The sequence below is a fragment of the Acomys minous genome (genome assembly GCF_964271855.1).
Source record: "Acomys minous genome assembly, chromosome: 5".
Taxonomy (NCBI): Eukaryota; Metazoa; Chordata; class Mammalia; order Rodentia; family Muridae; genus Acomys; species Acomys minous.
The window spans coordinates 36,714,598-36,731,495 of record NC_140494.1 but is presented as its reverse complement, the minus strand read 5'-3'; the positions used below and the strand labels follow the sequence as shown (position 1 = coordinate 36,731,495).

The following is a 16,898-nucleotide window of genomic DNA, read 5'->3' as shown; positions in this document are numbered from 1 at the left end:
GATCCAACGGGACAGCTGAGGTTCAGCTGGCATCTACTAATGTACCAACGCTGGAATGAACCATCTTGAAGGTCGGTCCCTTGACCAGCAGGGATGTCAACTCAGCTGAAAGCACACACACTAGAGCATGCTGTGAATCCCACACAAAGCCCAGGTGTGTGGGCAAAACTAAAAACTGAGGTTATAAACCACCAAGTTTGGGAAATGTTTGTTAACAGCAATTTATTAATAGTTTAATACTTTTGCAACTACTTCCTTTTGAAAATGTATTCAGTTATTTAAAATTTTCATATGAGGATGTATTGTATATTGGCCATCTTTTTCCTCCAGCCCTCATGATTGCTAATTATTTGCTTTCATGTAGAAAGGCCAGCAGTACATTTTTACTGATTCATCTCACCAGCATATTAACTCCTCATCCCTGTGTCATAACTTAGCTCATAGGGATCTTAATCATCTCTTTCTTCCACAAAATATCCCAAGAGTCTACCTTATTGATGGCATTGCTGATTGGAGCAAGTGAGCGGGAGGTAACACTGCTTTGGACTTGCTGGTAAAGGATGTGCACATCAGAGGACGGAAAATAAATACAATCAAAATTCAAGTGTCTTCTACTCAGGGAAATTTCCAGGAGCCCTCTGTTGTGGAACATGCAGAGAGATTCCTTCTAAGGTGAAGGGAACTGGACCCTTCACTGCAGAGAAAGAAACACAATGTTTAGCATGTCTAGTTGAACTCTGGAGGCAGAACACTCTCCTCTTGAGTGTGTTACTCAGTCCAATACCAAGTGACATGGAGCTCTGTTTGAGGCCTGGAACAGGAGGAGGCTCTTCAACAAGTCCAAGCCGCTGTGCAGGCTGTTCTAGCATTTGGACCACAGGATCCAGCAGATCCAATGGTACTTGAGGTCTCAGTGGCAGACAGACACGTTGTCTGGAGCTCTTTGAAGGCCTTTATAGGTAAATCACGAAAGAAACACTTGGGGTTTTGGAGCGAGTCTTTACCATCATCTGCAGACAACTGTTCCTCCTTTGAGAGACAGCTCTTAGACTGCTTGGTCTTACTGGAAACTGAACATTTGACAAGGGCCCATCAAGCTACCATGTGATCTGAGATGCCCTTCATGAGCTGGGTGTTACCTGGTCTACCAAGCCTAAAAGCTGGACATACACAACAATACATATGATCCTGAGGACACAAGCAAGTCACATGGAGAAGTTGCCCAAACGCTCATGCCTTCTTCTCCAAAGCATGAACCTACAGCCTTATGCGGTATGCCTTGTGGTCAGCTGACTGGAGAAGAGAGGCCTAATTATTGATGGTTCTGCTGTGTGCATGGGCACTAATCAGTAGTGGACATCTGGAAAAGTAGTCTTCTTCTGGGACAGCCTTGAAAGACACAAGTGAATAGAAATCTTTACAGTAGGCAGAACCTTGGGGGAATGCACATGGTCTGACATTTGGAAGAAGAAATGGCCAGCTGTGCAGTCCTTTTCTGATTCCTAGGCTGTAGGCAATGGATTAGCTGGATAGTCTGGGGCTGGAAAGAGCATGATTGGAAAAAAGATGATAAAGACATCTGAGCAAGAGGTATGTGGCGATATCTCTCCATATAGGCAAAAGATGCAAAGATACTTGTGTCCCATGTATATGCTCATCACAAGGTGATTTCAGCTAAGGAGGAGTTCAATAATCAAGTAGATAAAGATGATTCATTTTGTACACCATCAGCCTCTTGTCCCAGTCATTCCTGTCTTTTCCCAGTGGGCCCATGAACAAAAATGGTCATAGTGACAGAGATGGGTGTAACTTGAACTTTTTGCAAATCTATTTATTTGGGTTCTTTAATGCTTGCACCTCCCTTCCAACCACCTATCCTTGATCCAACCACTTGATAGGAGAGAAAAGTGTTTAATGGGAACAGGAGAAATAGACCTGTTTGGACTTAGTTCCTGGGAGCAATTCCACTGGAGCTGTCAGCAGGATTCCAACAGACCTGTTAAACAGCAAACCAGCAATGCAGCAAAGGTGACTGCAATCATAGTAGCCAGAACTTGGAACCCAGAACCTTGAAGCATTCTCTGGGGGAGGTTCTATCTAGGGGCATCTCAGATGGAGCCAGGAACAGCCAAACAACAGGAAATGATGCCAGGACCAAAAGGCCCATATATGCTCTCAGAGTCCTTACTAGGACATTTTTCAGCTGGCAAAAACAAGCCCCCCAAAAAGGGGGTTCCTCTTCTAGTGGTTAAACATCACCAGTTCTCTCCCAAATCTGTTTCCCATCCCACACTTGGGATCAAAACAAAAACATGTTTACATCCACTACAGATGGGGGTTATACATTGGCTCAACAACATGGACGTTCACTCACCAAGGCTTATCTGGAATAGCTGCTGCTGAGTGACAGCTCTGCTAATAGCAGAGATAAGCACTGAGCAACAGATATGGTGCCATTCCCCGGGGTGATCAGCCAACTACATGGTGGCAGGGTTGATTACATTGGACCACTTCCTCCATGGAAAGGACAATGCTTTGCCCATAATGGATAAATACTTACAGTTATTCTGGTTATGGATTTGCTTTTTCTGCAAATGATGCTGTCACCAAAACTGCCATAGGTGGACTAACATAACTCACCATCATGGTATTTCACACAACATTGCTTATGACAAAGGAATTCACTTTACAGCCATGGAATCTACTTGTTTTACCATATTCCTTATCAAACTGAAGCAGCTGACAGATAGAAAGATGGAATGGCCTTTGAAAACACAGTTACCATGCCAAGTAGGTGGGAGCATTATGGAGGGCTGGGGCAGGGCTCTCCACACGGCAGTATATGCTTGAATGTCTCTGAGCGTTAATGGTAACCTGGGTCCTGTGATTAAAGTCAACAGGAAACTACAGCAAAGCAATCCAGGCAAGATAACAATGGCCCAGACCTTTGCGAGATGAAGAAATGGGTCCTTTCTCGAGGGAAAGAATCAAGCCCTGCAGAGGTGGCTACTGATAGTGGAGGAAACACAGAATGGGAGAAGAGGAAGGCAGTTATAAATGCCAGCTAAGGCGTTTATATACATGACCAGATGCAGAGATGAGGATTATATCTGACATGAGTATTTTTGTCCTATTTTGTTAAAAACATGTCTGGGCATACATACACATACATTAAATCAATATTTGCATTTCCCCCTCTATTTCATTATCACGTGATGAGATGTCGATTGAGATAATATCAGTAGTCAAATGTTGTAAATGTATAATGTCACATTTAAGTTTTGAGACATTAGAAGACTAAGCATTTCTAAGGAACACTGTGACATATTCTAAAATGTGCAATGTGTTTGCAGATATGCATGGGATACTTACATCATGTTTGACAGAATTATGACCTAGTTCTTGTTTTCTTCTGTAAAGTAAGCATGACATAAGGAGGTGTGGTTATTGTTAAGTTGGCAAGGGATGAATTGAGTTGGCTAATCTTGCTTGTCAACTTGACTGCCTTTGGAATCAACTAAAACCCAAGCTGCTGGGTACCCCAGTGAGGGATTTTCTTTCTTTCCCTCCCTTCCTTTTTGAGATAGGGTTTCACTGTGGAGTCCTGGCTGTTCTGAAACTCTCTATGTAGAATGAGCTTGCTTGGCCTCAAACTCACAGAGATCTGACTGCCTCTGCCTCCCAAACTCTGGGATTAGAGGCGTGTGCCGCCATGGCCAGAGGCATTTTCTTAATCAGATTATTTAAAGCACCAGACTGGGTTATACCTACTGGTAACAGCTCATAGGACATGGAAGAAAGAAACTTTGCCCTTTGCTTGCTTGCCCTCACTCTATCTGGAAAGTTCATCTCTCCTGTTGCTGGAGCCTGTACTAAATCCAACCTCCTCAGGATCCCAACAGGGACCAAACCCTGGACTCCCCAGGACTCCTCCAGGAGTGCAGCAGCAGATAGCGACTGCAGGACATGCAGCCTATGGATGGAACAATTGCTGGGTTCTCAGCCTTTCCACCGAGACAGCCATTGCTGTATTACCATGGTCATGCCCTGTCAGCCAGTTTAATACCCATCCATATGTACATGTGCATGCATTCCGTATATCAGTTTTGGGCATTTGGAGAACTGTGATACTTGGCTGTCAACTTTAATACATATGGAATTAACTGGAATCCAGAAACGGAGGGCATGTCTATTAGGGATTTTTTTTTTTTTTTTTTTTTGCCTAATCTGGACCTTTAAGGTAGGAACACACACACACACCTTTGACCTGGATCTTGAGGTATGGCTTTAATCTAGGCCACAGGTATGCTGGAAGCCTATATAAGGACATGGAAGATGGAGGCTTTTGTCCTTTGCCTGCCTGCCTTCTCCTTCCTTGCACATCCTGGCATCACATCCTACTTCTTTGGGATTCTAGCATATACTGAAGACCAGCTGAGTCATACAGTCTCACGGACTGAGAAACCACTGGGTTCTCGAACTTTCTGTTCATAGCCAGCCATTGTTGGATTAGCTGGACTGCAGCCTGTAGGCCATTCTAATAAATTATATATATATATATATATATATATATATATATATATATATATTATACACACATATACACACACACATATATATACACACACATATACACACACATATATATATACACATACACATATACACACACATATACACACACATATACACACACACATATACACACACACATATACACACACATATACACACACATATATACACACACATATATACACACACATATATATATACACACACATATATACATATATATATTCATTCTATAAGTTCTGTTAGTTTAGAGAGTCCTGACTAGTACACAGGACCCTTATGCACCCCTCTGTACCCCCTTTCTCCCTAGTCTGTGCCACTGGACCTCTTTTCTCTCCTTCTTTCATGAGGATTGAAAGATTTACTTCTATTTTTGCTTCTTGTCCCTCAGGGCTGTTTTTCACATCACATTCATCACACTCTTTTAATTGAGCTAGGACACATTTCTTTTCTAGCATCTAAAAGTGTCTGTGGAAGTTTGAAATAATTTATTCTTTAATGTTCGATTAATTTAAAAAGTGAGTGTAAAAAGCGGCCAGGACTTCAGCATTTTCTTTCCTTCCTTCCTTCTTTCTTTTTGAAAGAGATTTTTGCCTCCTGATCAGTTTTTAAAAGCATGGTTCTATTTTGATTTTCCAATTTAAATACGTTTGCTTACTATGTGTTTTGTGTCTGTGTGTGTTGTATGTGGGCGCGCCTGTGGCGCAGCACCTGTACGGAGGACAGAGGGCAAACTTGTAGGATTCTGTTCTCTCCTTTCACCACGTGGGTTTCTGGAGATTGAACTCAGATGGTCAGGGTTAACAGCAAGCCTCTTCACCCATTGAGCCATCTCACTGGCCCCAGATACTTGCTTAATCATTTAAAGAAAAATGCTTGTATCTTCCCAGATTTCCAGATTAGGCACATACAAGGTTCACTATAAGTAAATTCTGTGGTGGTGCACGCCTTTAATCCCAGCACTCGGGAGGCAGAGGCGGGCGGATCGCTGTGAGTTCGAGGCCAGCCTGGTCTACAAAGTGAGTCCAGGACGGCCACGGCTAACACAGAGAAACCCTGTCTCGAAAAACCAAAAAAAAAGTAAATTCTGTTTCTTCAGCTTTCTTCTTTCCTTCCCTGATGAGACTTGGTTTTTCTCCATTTAAGGACTCCAGGTACCAGCTAAGAGTTTTCATTCTCGTCCTTTATTTTCCTCGCTCCTTTACACATACATTTGCTGTTTTCTCCAACTGATTTCTCCCCCTGCCCCCAACCTTACAACCTTCTGAGCTGTTTTCCCTTTAAGGCCTTCAGCCCCGCCCCGCCCCGCCCCCAGAGACTGAGCCCCGCCCCCGACGAGACCCCGCCCTCGAGGAAACGGAAGTGGACGTCCGGAAGCCGGAAGCGGGCAAGCACGGTTGAACCAGGGTCGCTGTGAGCTGCGGCTGAGGGGCGGGTGGAGCCTGCGATGGCGGAGAAGTTTGACCATCTGGAGGAGCACCTGGAGAAGTTTGTGGAGAACATTCGGCAGCTCGGCATCATCGTCAGCGACTTCCAGCCCAGCAGCCAGGCGGGGCTCAGCCAGAAGCTGTGAGTGGCGGCCCGCCGGGAGTTGGGGCTTCCGTGCGGAGCCCCTGTCCGTGGGGACCCACATTGGGGCCCCTTGGCGTTCATTCCTAGATCCCAAAGGGAGACCGGTTCCATCCTGACCGGACTCCACACGGGAGAAAGCTTCCGTCCAGAGCCCGGGGAGGCTGGCTCCACCCTGACCCCACCGTAGAGGCGGCTCCATCCATACTCCACCACGGGGGTGGGGGTAGCTCTAGCTCCATCTTGACCCCAGAGAGTAGTGGCTGGCATTACTCTGACAATACAGGGCTGGCTGGGGCCACACTGATCCCACAAGGGGAGGTAGGCACCACAGGCTGACTCCACTTCTAACTTAACGAGGAGCCCAAAGCCACCTTACCTACCCCCTAGGTCTCACTGTGGAAGAGGTTGATTTCTTGGCAATATCTTGTTCTTCTCAGGCTGTCTGGCTTTGGAATGGCAGACAGGGAAACACATAATGTTCAGGAGAAGGCCTCACCGCCTTTATAGGGGACAGTCTCCAGGGCTTGGGACAGCTAGGTGATCTAGGGGTAGCACCGGAGGGAGCTGAGATCAACCCGTTCCTTGCAGACTGTGGAAACTGTACTCAAGCTGGAGTGGGGCCCACTTCCCCATGCTGCCCACCTGGAAACCCCATTCAATGCCATGTACTCCAGAGAGCCTTTTCTCAGTCCTCACCTCCTTTCTGAGTTTAGAAGGACAATTTATTAAATATCCAACCGTATTTTGTAAGTGCAAAGGTGTTCCCAGAATCCTGTGGCCACTGAGGGGTCAGCGCAGGGGGGCGGGGGTTCTGACTGCCCTCCTGTCCTAGCCCCTGTGGTGGTTCCTGCTCACCTGGGGAGAAAGTTCACGTGAGGGCACAGGTAGAGCAAGCAGGTAGTCAGGGTTCATCTAGAAGGCCGAGAAGAAAGTGAGTACACACAGCAGAAAGGCAAGGCCTGCCTCAAGTGTCTGCCCTGAAAGTCAGTTCTCCCTGCCTCCTTCTCTGGGGAGCTTACCCCCCCCACCTCACCCCAACACACCTGGGGGAGAAGGTGGGGGTGTCTTTCTGGAGTGGGAGATTGCTCTAGAAGCCATCCTTACCCAGTTCACTCTAGGGTACTAGGTGCAAGGATGTGTGTAAGCCGAGCTGTTCACTAGGGTGTGGCATCTTGCTCTCCTCAGGGAGGACTATGTGGCGTAGGAACAGGCTGGAGCGCTGCTTGGACCAGAGGCTGCTGAGCCTGGCTTTGTTGTTTTCCCCAGGGCCCCATCTTCCTCTTGTCCAGTTAGTGTGCCTCTCTCATACCCAGCTGCCACCTCAGTTATCTGCCCTGGTGTCCCCTGGCCTTGCCATTTTAACCTTCACGACTTGAAGCCCAGTGGGCAGTGCCAGGTTGGAGCTTTGTCTTGCCTTGGGCTGAACTAACTGGATACCCACTCTGCCTTTCCCCCAGGAACTTCCTTGTTACGGGCTTACAGGACATAGACAAGTGCAGGCAGCAGCTGCACGATATCACGGTGCCTCTGGAAGTTTTTGAGTAAGTATCACTGTGCATCTGCCTGAAGCTTGCTTGGCTGTGTCAGTGAGCGTGAGGGCGGCGTGGCAGACAGGAAGGCCAGTCTTTTAAGTATTATGATGGGCTAGTGGGGTTAAAAAAAAAAAGGATGTCACTCCAGAGTTGTATTGTTGAAAATGAGAAATTAAAAGCCTGTTAAATATATAAAAAGAGGCTTCTGAGTTCAGTGGAGAAAAGCCTTCAGGCCAGAGAAAAACCTCACAATTCCTTAAGTAAAGAGCTGTACCTGGGTGTGATGGCACAGGCCTTTCATTCTCAGTACCTATGAGGCAGAGGCACAGGCAGGGTGATCTCTTGAGTTCGAGACCAGCCTGATTTACAGAGGACAGCCAGAGCTAGACGGAGAAACCTTGTCTTGAAAAACAACCAACCAAACAAACAAAAGACCCAAGAGTTTTATGTGAGCTATTTAAAAAAAAAAAAAAGACGCACAAATGTCTGGAAAAATAACTTGGTCTGGTCTTTGAGAAGCTTCCTGTGGTGAACTGGGCCTGGGAGGTAGTCCTTCCTCTGTTGGAGGAAGAGCTCAGTCCAGGCAGCTATAGGGAGGGATGTTTCTCTAAGCGAGTCCTGCAGACCTGTCAGAGCAGTGGCTGGGAGGAGAGTGGCACGCAAGCTCCAAGGGCCAGGTGGCTTTTCCTTATTCACAACCAGGCTGGGAACACAGTGTGGGAGGAATCTCCAGGCTCCTGTGACCTTGCTGGCACTGGCACACAGTTTGATAGGCCTTTCCAGAGCAAGGATGAGATAAATTCTCAACACCCCGGTCAGTGGTGCCTTTATGCAACCATGGAGGTCACACTGAACTTCTGCGTCTTAGAAACCACAACCTCCTCCTTGCTGTTGAGGAGCTCGTTTCCTTAACGCATAGGAGTGATAAGCTTTTCAAACTCTCACATTGTTTGAGATACATTATTTAGAAGTAGTCAGAATTTGCTGCTTTCATTGCATTATTACAAAAACATGGAAATGAAATGGTATTTTTGCTGTTTGCCATAAAGGTCAGTTTAATGGATATTAACGTGAAATGATTTAGATTTTTTTTCTTTCCTGAGTTTTCTTTTTAATTGAAAAAAATTAGTAGTGTAGTGGCAGTCTTTCTCTATAATGAGTAACTAATACAGCCGAATGATACAGATTTATCCAGTGTACAGAAATGCTGGATATTGTGGGGGTGTGTTTTGTGACATTAGGATATGATGGCATTTTGAAAGAGTCAGGAGATAGTTTTGTATTAATGTGAAATAACCGGAGAGAAACACCCTGTTGTACTTGGTCACTAGAGTGTGTATAATAAGGCAGTATATTGAGAACACCTTCTCCCACCAAGTGCACACTGTGTGTCCTGCCTATGGCTCCCCTGCCCCTCCTTTCTGGCTTCCTCTCACAGCCTGCCCTGAGCAGTCAGGCTGCTCTGGAGTGGATGCCACATCTCAGCTGTGCCTGCCACAGGTCTGAGTTCCTGCACTGTATGCAGTGTCAACAGCTTCTTTATCAAGCAGGCTGTTTGAGATTGTAAAGGTTTTTGTTTTGTTTTGTTTTATGTGTGTGTGTGTGTGTGTGTGTGTGTGTGTGTGTGTGTGTGTGTGTGCGCGCTTTGTTTCATGTGAATACAGTTTGAAGTCTAGGTGCTGAGCAGATGTAAAGGGGTATGGCTTGTGATGCTCTCTGGGGTTCATAAGCGATAATTACTGATTTCATGAGCTGCTGGAAGAAATAGAAGGAGATGCCTGGAGAAATTCAAGAATTTAAATGCACCTGATTCCTGGACTAGGCCCTGTGAAAGTGTATCTACCGGGTTTTCCTTCCCTCTTTTTCTTTTTTTTCTTTTGGTCCTGGTTTCCAGTACGCTGAGGTGAGGTGAGTCTGCCATGTCCTCACTGAGATGTTCTTGTTTCCAGATACATCGACCAAGGTCGAAATCCTCAGCTCTACACCAAAGAGTGCCTGGAGAGGGCGCTAGCTAAGAACGAGCAAGTCAAGGGGAAGATCGACACAATGAAGGTAGGACAGAAAGGACACCATGTCAGCATAGGGATGGACTGGAGAGCACCTAGCCAGCATGGCTGACAGCCTCTGCTATTCTGTGTGGACTGCTGACTGCTGCATGTGTACTGGTTATGTTGAATGTCACTGAGCCATAGACCTGTGAAAAACAAGAAAACAAATTGACAGTCGTCCATTGAAGGCTAAGATTTTTCTCATGCTGTCAGTGTGGCTTTCCTTGGGTGACTGTAGCACCAGTGTTCCTGTTGTGCTTCTATATAGACCTGACCTTTCCTGTGCTAACAGTGCTGCAAGTGGAGGCTCTGGGCTCCAGTGTCTGACCCCTGGACTCCTCCCCGTTTCTTTCTTCTGTGACACTTGCACTGACACTTGCACAGAACACTCGCCACTTTTCTGGAAGATGTTTAGGGAGCTGTGTCTCACCATAAGTTGTAGTTTTCTCACTTAGGTCAGACCATGCTTGCTTTTCTGTTTGGACCTTCCTGGCCTCTGGTGGGGTGCACGGTGGCCTGCAGTGACAGCACTGTGCACCCTTGTGCCTCATGGGCTCCCTGCTAGCCACCAGGCCCTGTTTTCTGTTCTGTTCTCCTTGGCCTGGAATTCACGCTCTTTTTGCATGGTGAGCCTCCTTCCTCTCTCAGCTAGCTTTGTTTCCTATAAGAGCCTCAGCTAGGGCTTTCTTAAACTTTCTTTCCCCTGGGTGCTGGTTACGATGCTCGTTTTTCTTTCTCTTCACCCACTGTCCACTCTGCCTGCTAGCTAAATTCCAGCACCACAGGCTCTGCTCTGTGCTGCCCACTACCCGCCTGATGTCAGCCTGGCACATTGTATTGGTTGTGTCTGCTGTGTGCAGGCCACCACAGAGAGTCTGGTGTTGAGGGCTCAGAGGGCTTTGGCTGAGTAGCAGCAGGAGTGAGCAAGGGGGCTCCGTCAGATCACACACCACGAAAGTGGAGTGGGTCCACTAACACTGAGCCCATACATCTCTCTTGTCAGCTTGGGCTGAGGAATTCCTGGGTGCCCAGCAGAAATCCTCTCTGTGGGCACAGTGACTGGCCCTGGGGGCTGAGGCTTCTCTTCCAGTGTCTTAGGTCACTTGGGCTGTCATTGATGGCTGCACACCTGTTGCATTCACCTGAGATTTGTGACAGTCTCAAGGCACCTCAGTGGGTACCAGTTACACTTGTGGAGTTTTCAATTATTGCAGTCAGTGTTGTGTGTCTTTCTGATGCTGGCCCTGAGGCCTCTAAGAGTAGAGGTTTGGATGCAGGCTGCTGAACAGCTGCAGACACATGTGAGGCGGTAAGAGACTCAGAAGTAGGTAATGCGTTTCCAGGGTTTGGGAAACCTTGGAGATGTTTGCACATGTCACCAGAGAATGTGTTGGGAAAGTTCAGGAGATGCTTGCACATGTGACCGGGGAATGCATTGGGAAAGCTCAGGAGATACCTGTGCACATGACCTCCGTACAATTTCATGAGTAATTGAGTCAGTGAGTGTTACTTAAGACTCTGGTGTGAATGCTGCCTGCAGAAGTCATGTCCAGTGCGCTGGGAGCACCTGATTGGAGTTGCTCAGTTCTGTTCCCCTTTCAGCCAGAAAGAAAGAGTTGTCTGAGAGGCACCGTCCCCTTTCAGAGGGCTGGTGTCTCTGTAGCATAGTTCACTGTAGACACTCTGTAGTTGTTTCTAGGTGTTAGGCTTGTAGGGGACCCTTGGGGTGTCTCAGCAGGATCCTGGGCTCCTTGGAGGGGTCATTTAGTCTATAACTTGGTTTTCTTGACACAGCTATTTTTGTTTGTAGAAATTTAAAAGCCTGCTGATTCAGGAGCTTTCTAAAGTGTTTCCAGAAGACATGGCCAAGTACCGGAGCATTCGGGGGGAAGACCACCCACCTTCCTAATTGTGTGAAGTCCCCACGTTTTAATTGCCCGGACTGATCCAGTGAGAAGCCGTGCCTGCCAATGCTGCCTTCCAACCACGTGAGCTGGCCTTGTCCCTACCTCCTCTTGCCGTCATTTGACCTTGTGGGACTCGGGCTGGAGCAGGAGAGCTGTGCCCAGCTGCCCTGCAGCTCTCAGACCCTTCTTCTCTAGGGAAGACAGGCAGGAAGACAGCCTTGCGGAAATGTGAAATGGGATTGGGATTCTACTTGACGTTTTCTTTTTATGTGCTTTGTTCTGTTACACTACCCATAAGAGGAAACTTGGTTTTATATTTTACATTTTCAGATGTGCATACAACTAGACATAATAAAGTCTTAAGTTTTACACTCCTCATTCCACATAATTATTTCTGTAACATTCTTGCAACATAGAACAGCATCTCTTGTCAACAGTCAACTATTAATTTCCTTATGTGTTAGAATATTCATAAAATAACATTTTCAGGAATGTACATAGAAAAGTCCAGCTGAGAACTCCTCCCACAGCCTCTTTCTTAGAAGTGTGTACAAAGAACACAGACTCCTCAGTATTAGAAACTGCTGCACAACAGTGCTTCTCTCCTATAGTGTGTGTGGATGAGCCACAGGGAGTCTGCTCACCTGTAGTCTCTGTGGATGGACCCTGGGGAGTCTGCTCGCCTCTAGTGTGTGTGTGTGTGTGTGTGTGTGTGGGCCACAGGGAGTCTGCTCGCTTATAGTGTGTGTGGATGGGCCACGGAGAGTCTGCTCGCCTGTAGTGTGTGTGGATAGATCATGGGGAGTCTCCTCGCTTGTAGTGTGTGTAGGTGGGCCACGGAGAATCTGCTTGCCTGTAGTGTGTGTGGATAGACCACGGGGAGTCTGCTCGCCTGTAGTGTGTGTGGACGGGCCACGGGGAGTCGGCTCGCCTGTAGTGTGTGTGGATAGACCACGGGGAGTCTGCTCGCCTGTAGTGTGTGTGGATAGACCACGGGGAGTCTGCTCGCCTGTAGTGTGTGTGGATGGGCCACGGGGATTCTGCTTGCCTGTAGTGTGTGTGGATAGACCACAGGGAGTCTGCTCGCCTGTAGTGTGTGTGGATAGACCACAGGGAGTCTGCTCGCCTGTAGTGTGGGTAGATGACAGGGAGTCTGCTCCTCGCCTTAGCTTCCCTCAGACCGAAGGCCAGCTAGCTTTCTAGTCACAGTGCCTACCCAAGTCTCAAAATGTCAAGCAGTGTCTTCATTCTCAGCTTACTTCTCTAACTGTGCCATCCTGGTGGTTCCCCATGCCCTGTCTGCAGGTTTCCTTTATGACACCGGGTATTATCCTATTATCTAGTATATTCAGCTGTGCCTTGGTATCATAAGGACCCTAAAGATACCCGTGTCCTCGTTCTGTTAGCTGTAAAAAGATTGCCTTACGTGACAGAGGGTAAGATGTAGCTGTAAGGACCGGCTTCGGTTTCCAGAGGGACCCAGTGCAGCTACAGTGGTCTGTACAAGAGGGAGAGAAAAAAAGCTGAGATAAATGAAAGGAAAGGGCTGGATGAAGGTGCCATGCTTCTGGGTTTAAAGGAACACCCACAAGCTACGGAAGCTTGGCAGGAACCCTCTCGAAGCTGAAGAAGGGAGAGAATTCCCCCTAAAGCCTCCAGTAGTGCGGCCCCAGCGGCATCTTGATTTAGAAGCCTTCAACCTCCAGAACTGTGGGTGAGTCGTTTATGTGTGTGGCAGTGTGATGGCCACAGTAAGAGATGACCTGTGCACACATGAGGTCAGGCACGTGATAGATGATGCAATCTAGGCACTGGCCTTTGAAGTCATAATTTCACTGGCTTGTAGTCTCTGTCATAGCCCTTTTTAACCAAGGGTTCCGCCAAGTACCTTATAGATATGAAGATGCCACCCCCAAAACCACATTGCTGATAAGCTATTGAAATCAAATGAACAGATTAGAAAAGATAAAATTTTGATAGATTGGGGGTTTTTCTTGTGCTTTCTCATCTGAGGTCTAAAGGGTAGCTTGAGGTTGTAGTGAAGGCTCCTAGGAAGATAAAGAGTGAGGTCCCCAGGATTCTTGCTCCTGCCTTGAGCATCCTGGGGCTACCTGAACAGCGTGAACCTGGTGCCTTTCACACTGATTCTCCTACCACTTTGGAGGCCAGACCTCCCTAGTCAGGGTGTGGAGCCTCCTCCCTCTGGCGCCCTCCTTGCCTTTTGTGTCTGTCACAGCTGCAGGCGTGCCTGAACTTCACTGCACTGCCCCCACCCACATCCCTCGTCCATGTGGCCTTCCCTGGGTCTCTAGGGACGCCGCCGCACACAAAGTATACCCCAGTCCCTAGATTTTCACATCTGCAAAGACACTTGATTCCGGGTGGACATACTTCTTAGGGACCACCACCTAGCCCACCACATTGCCCTCTTGGCAGGGCTGGCCATGCAGGGCCTGGCTTTGATGGCTTGTGTCCAGTGTCATTCTGATAGGCATTGCGGCCCATCTGAAGAGCCAGCCTGCTTGTGCCAGTACCCATCCTGTTCTTCCCTGAGCAGGCGGCCCAGGGCTTCAGAGGGACAGACCAAGGACGAGGAAGCACTAAATGCGCAGGTCTGTAGAGACAGTATTTGATTTGTCTTTGATAGGAAGGAAAAAAAAAAAAACTACTGTGGATGGCATTGAAAAGTCACAGCTTGAGAAAGCAAGAGTTCCTATAGGTGGCCTCGATGGGCAGGTACCCCGGCAACAGCCTCATCACTGCTGATTTGCTGGAGGTGGGACACGCTGCAGCTCATAGGGATAATGAGGCCATAAATGAAGGTGCTGCCAGCTTGGTGGGGAGCCTGTGGAGGAGGGTCACACAGACGCACTCTGGCCACCACCCTAGCTTGTTGGGGCGGGTGGTCTGATGTATTTTGGTGCTAATTACTGCTTGCTGTCTCTGACCCACCTTTTGTTTAATATGAAGCCATCCCACCTGGGCAGGGCAGGAGATAGGTGGGGCTAGGAGAGAGTGTGGAATCCTGGGAAGAAGAAAGAGGGCCAGGAAGAGAAGGAGAGAGACCTGAAGGGAAGAAAGGACCACCACGAGAAAAAGGGAGAGACCTGAAGTGAAGAGAGGAAGGCCGCCATGGGTTAGCTGGAGGAGAAACACATGGCCAGCGGTGTGGATGGAGAATCTGGCCCAGATGAAGAACGTGAGCAAGTATTTGGGATTATGGATGGGAGGTAGCTTGATAGAAGTTATTAGAAGCAGATGGCGTGGGATTGAGGCAGGGATCCCATGGCTAAGGCCCTACTATGGAAAGCAGTTTAGAGGATTGATATCTGCCCTGCCCTAGGTTAAGTTAACTAAGGCTATCTTAAAATTTAACAAGTGTCTGTGTCTTAATTGATGGCTAGCCGGGCCTACAGATAATATTGGTAATACTATTTTAAAAACAATACTAGCTAAACCAAGATATTGGGTCTTTGGAAGGAAAAATCTGTGTGTGAAGACCTGAATACCCACCCCCCCCCATGTGAATGAATGTCACAGTTCTTTTCTGATAAACACTGATTAGGCCTGATACACAGGCTCTGCCGCATTGATTTGAAAACAGTTTCAAAAGCCATATATAATGTATTATTTCTTTTTGTTTCATGTATGGCAAACGCAGAGATGTGATGCGCACACGTATGTCCGTTTAAACATGTTGGCATGTGGGAGGAGCTGGGGCAGCCAAGGGCTGACTGGCAGTTACTTTTATGACCCAGGCTGCTGTCTGCACAGCTCTATCCCCACAGGAGCAGACTCATTGCATGTCTGTGTATTCTAGCTCACGCACAGAATAAAGGGAACAGCGATTTCATCACAGGGTTAGTTCCTGGTCCAGGTGTGTAGAGAGGATGTTATTTTAAAAGGGCCTGGAAATAACAGGAGATAAACCCAGATGGACAGATGTGTCCTTGTGTGGCTGGCTGCGGGGGCTGGGCCTCCCACACCATCCTGGCCTCCTCTGAGTTGTCTCCACTGTGTCCTGGAATCCTGCCTGCAGGAGTTCCCTAGGTCAGCAAAGTACAGATTTCCCCACTCCCTGCACACGGAGGCACAGCAGGTGTCCTAAAGAGTGGAAGTGGAAACACTGACTTCTCTAAATTAATGCTGAGTGTGTTGGTGTGTGGTCCCAATGCTGACCTGCTGGGATGGCCTGCGTGGGCTCAGAGCCCCGCTTCTCCATCTCACTTGAGATCCTTCAGAGCCCACACTGCTCCTGGCCCTTATTACTGACCCAGTGCTCCTGCCTGCTGGCTCTGGGCCTCGTCTTGGCAACTGGCTTATGAGGCAGATGCTCACCCATGATGATGTCACTAAGGAAAGTGACACTGGCTATCATGTCTCAGGGAGGCTGAGCCTCACCACCAACGGCACAGAGGTCTTCAGTCTGTCTCACTAAGTCTTCCCTGATAACAGAGCCAGTGGCACCTGTCACCCTGTGCACACCCTGTGGCAGTGTGTTGGACTGTTAACCCATTTAACTCCCAGGCTACTCAGCGGGTTCTCTCACCCTTCGCAGAGGGAGCCAGAGACCAGGAAGGATGTTTCTAGTTCTCCTCAGGGTGATGTCTCTGTCTTGCTCAGAGGACTGAGGGGGGAGACCACCTCCCTCACCTGCTGGGGGAGTATTGTAGCAGGAGGGAGGAGGGCCAACAAGGGTGGGACACAGTGATGACAGGAGATGAGGCTCTGCCTGCCTGCCTCAGGCTGGGGATCATGCGTGGCAACTATCATCATACATGAGCGAAGCCACCTTCCACTCAAGAGATCTCTAAGTTCTGTCTGCTCTAAACTTACCAGGGTGGCAGGAGCTCCTTTGAGCTGCAGGGATGTGGGGGGCACAGTGTGCTGGCACAGTCATTCATAAGGAGCACGAACAGTAGCACACAAGTGTGACAGTTGTGTCACTCCCTGTGAGGAAGCCAACATTCTTCCCAGTTGCAGAGCCATGTGCCAGAGTTCCATTTTAGCCCCATGCTCGGGATCCTGCTCTGCTCAGAAGGTAGTCTGTGAGGAGCAGAGCCAGAGAAAGTACTACAGATGTGATTGATTTCAACACAGGCATGGACATCTATGTATTCTGGAGCATGTGTGTGCTCACAAGCTTGTGCTTTGCTAGCATTTACATATATGTACACACGAGTATATGATGTGTTCAGCAGCTCTCTTTGTGTACATGTGCATATATACACACACACTTGAATACATACATGTGTTCACAGCTC

The 16,898-nt window shown here is 47.9% G+C and overlaps 1 protein-coding gene across 1 annotated transcript; it reads left to right on the top strand.

Moving 5' to 3' along the window:
* The first annotated feature begins 5,930 nt into the window (after positions 1-5,930).
* Positions 5,931-12,008, top strand: MED10 (mediator complex subunit 10). The gene is made up of 4 exons (XM_084783061.1): positions 5,931-6,144; positions 7,605-7,688; positions 9,629-9,731; positions 11,538-12,008. Exons 1-4 carry the CDS (start codon positions 6,023-6,025, stop codon positions 11,634-11,636), a joined length of 408 nt encoding a protein of 135 aa, XP_084639187.1. The 5' UTR covers positions 5,931-6,022; the 3' UTR covers positions 11,637-12,008.
* The last annotated feature ends 4,890 nt before the right edge of the window (positions 12,009-16,898 follow it).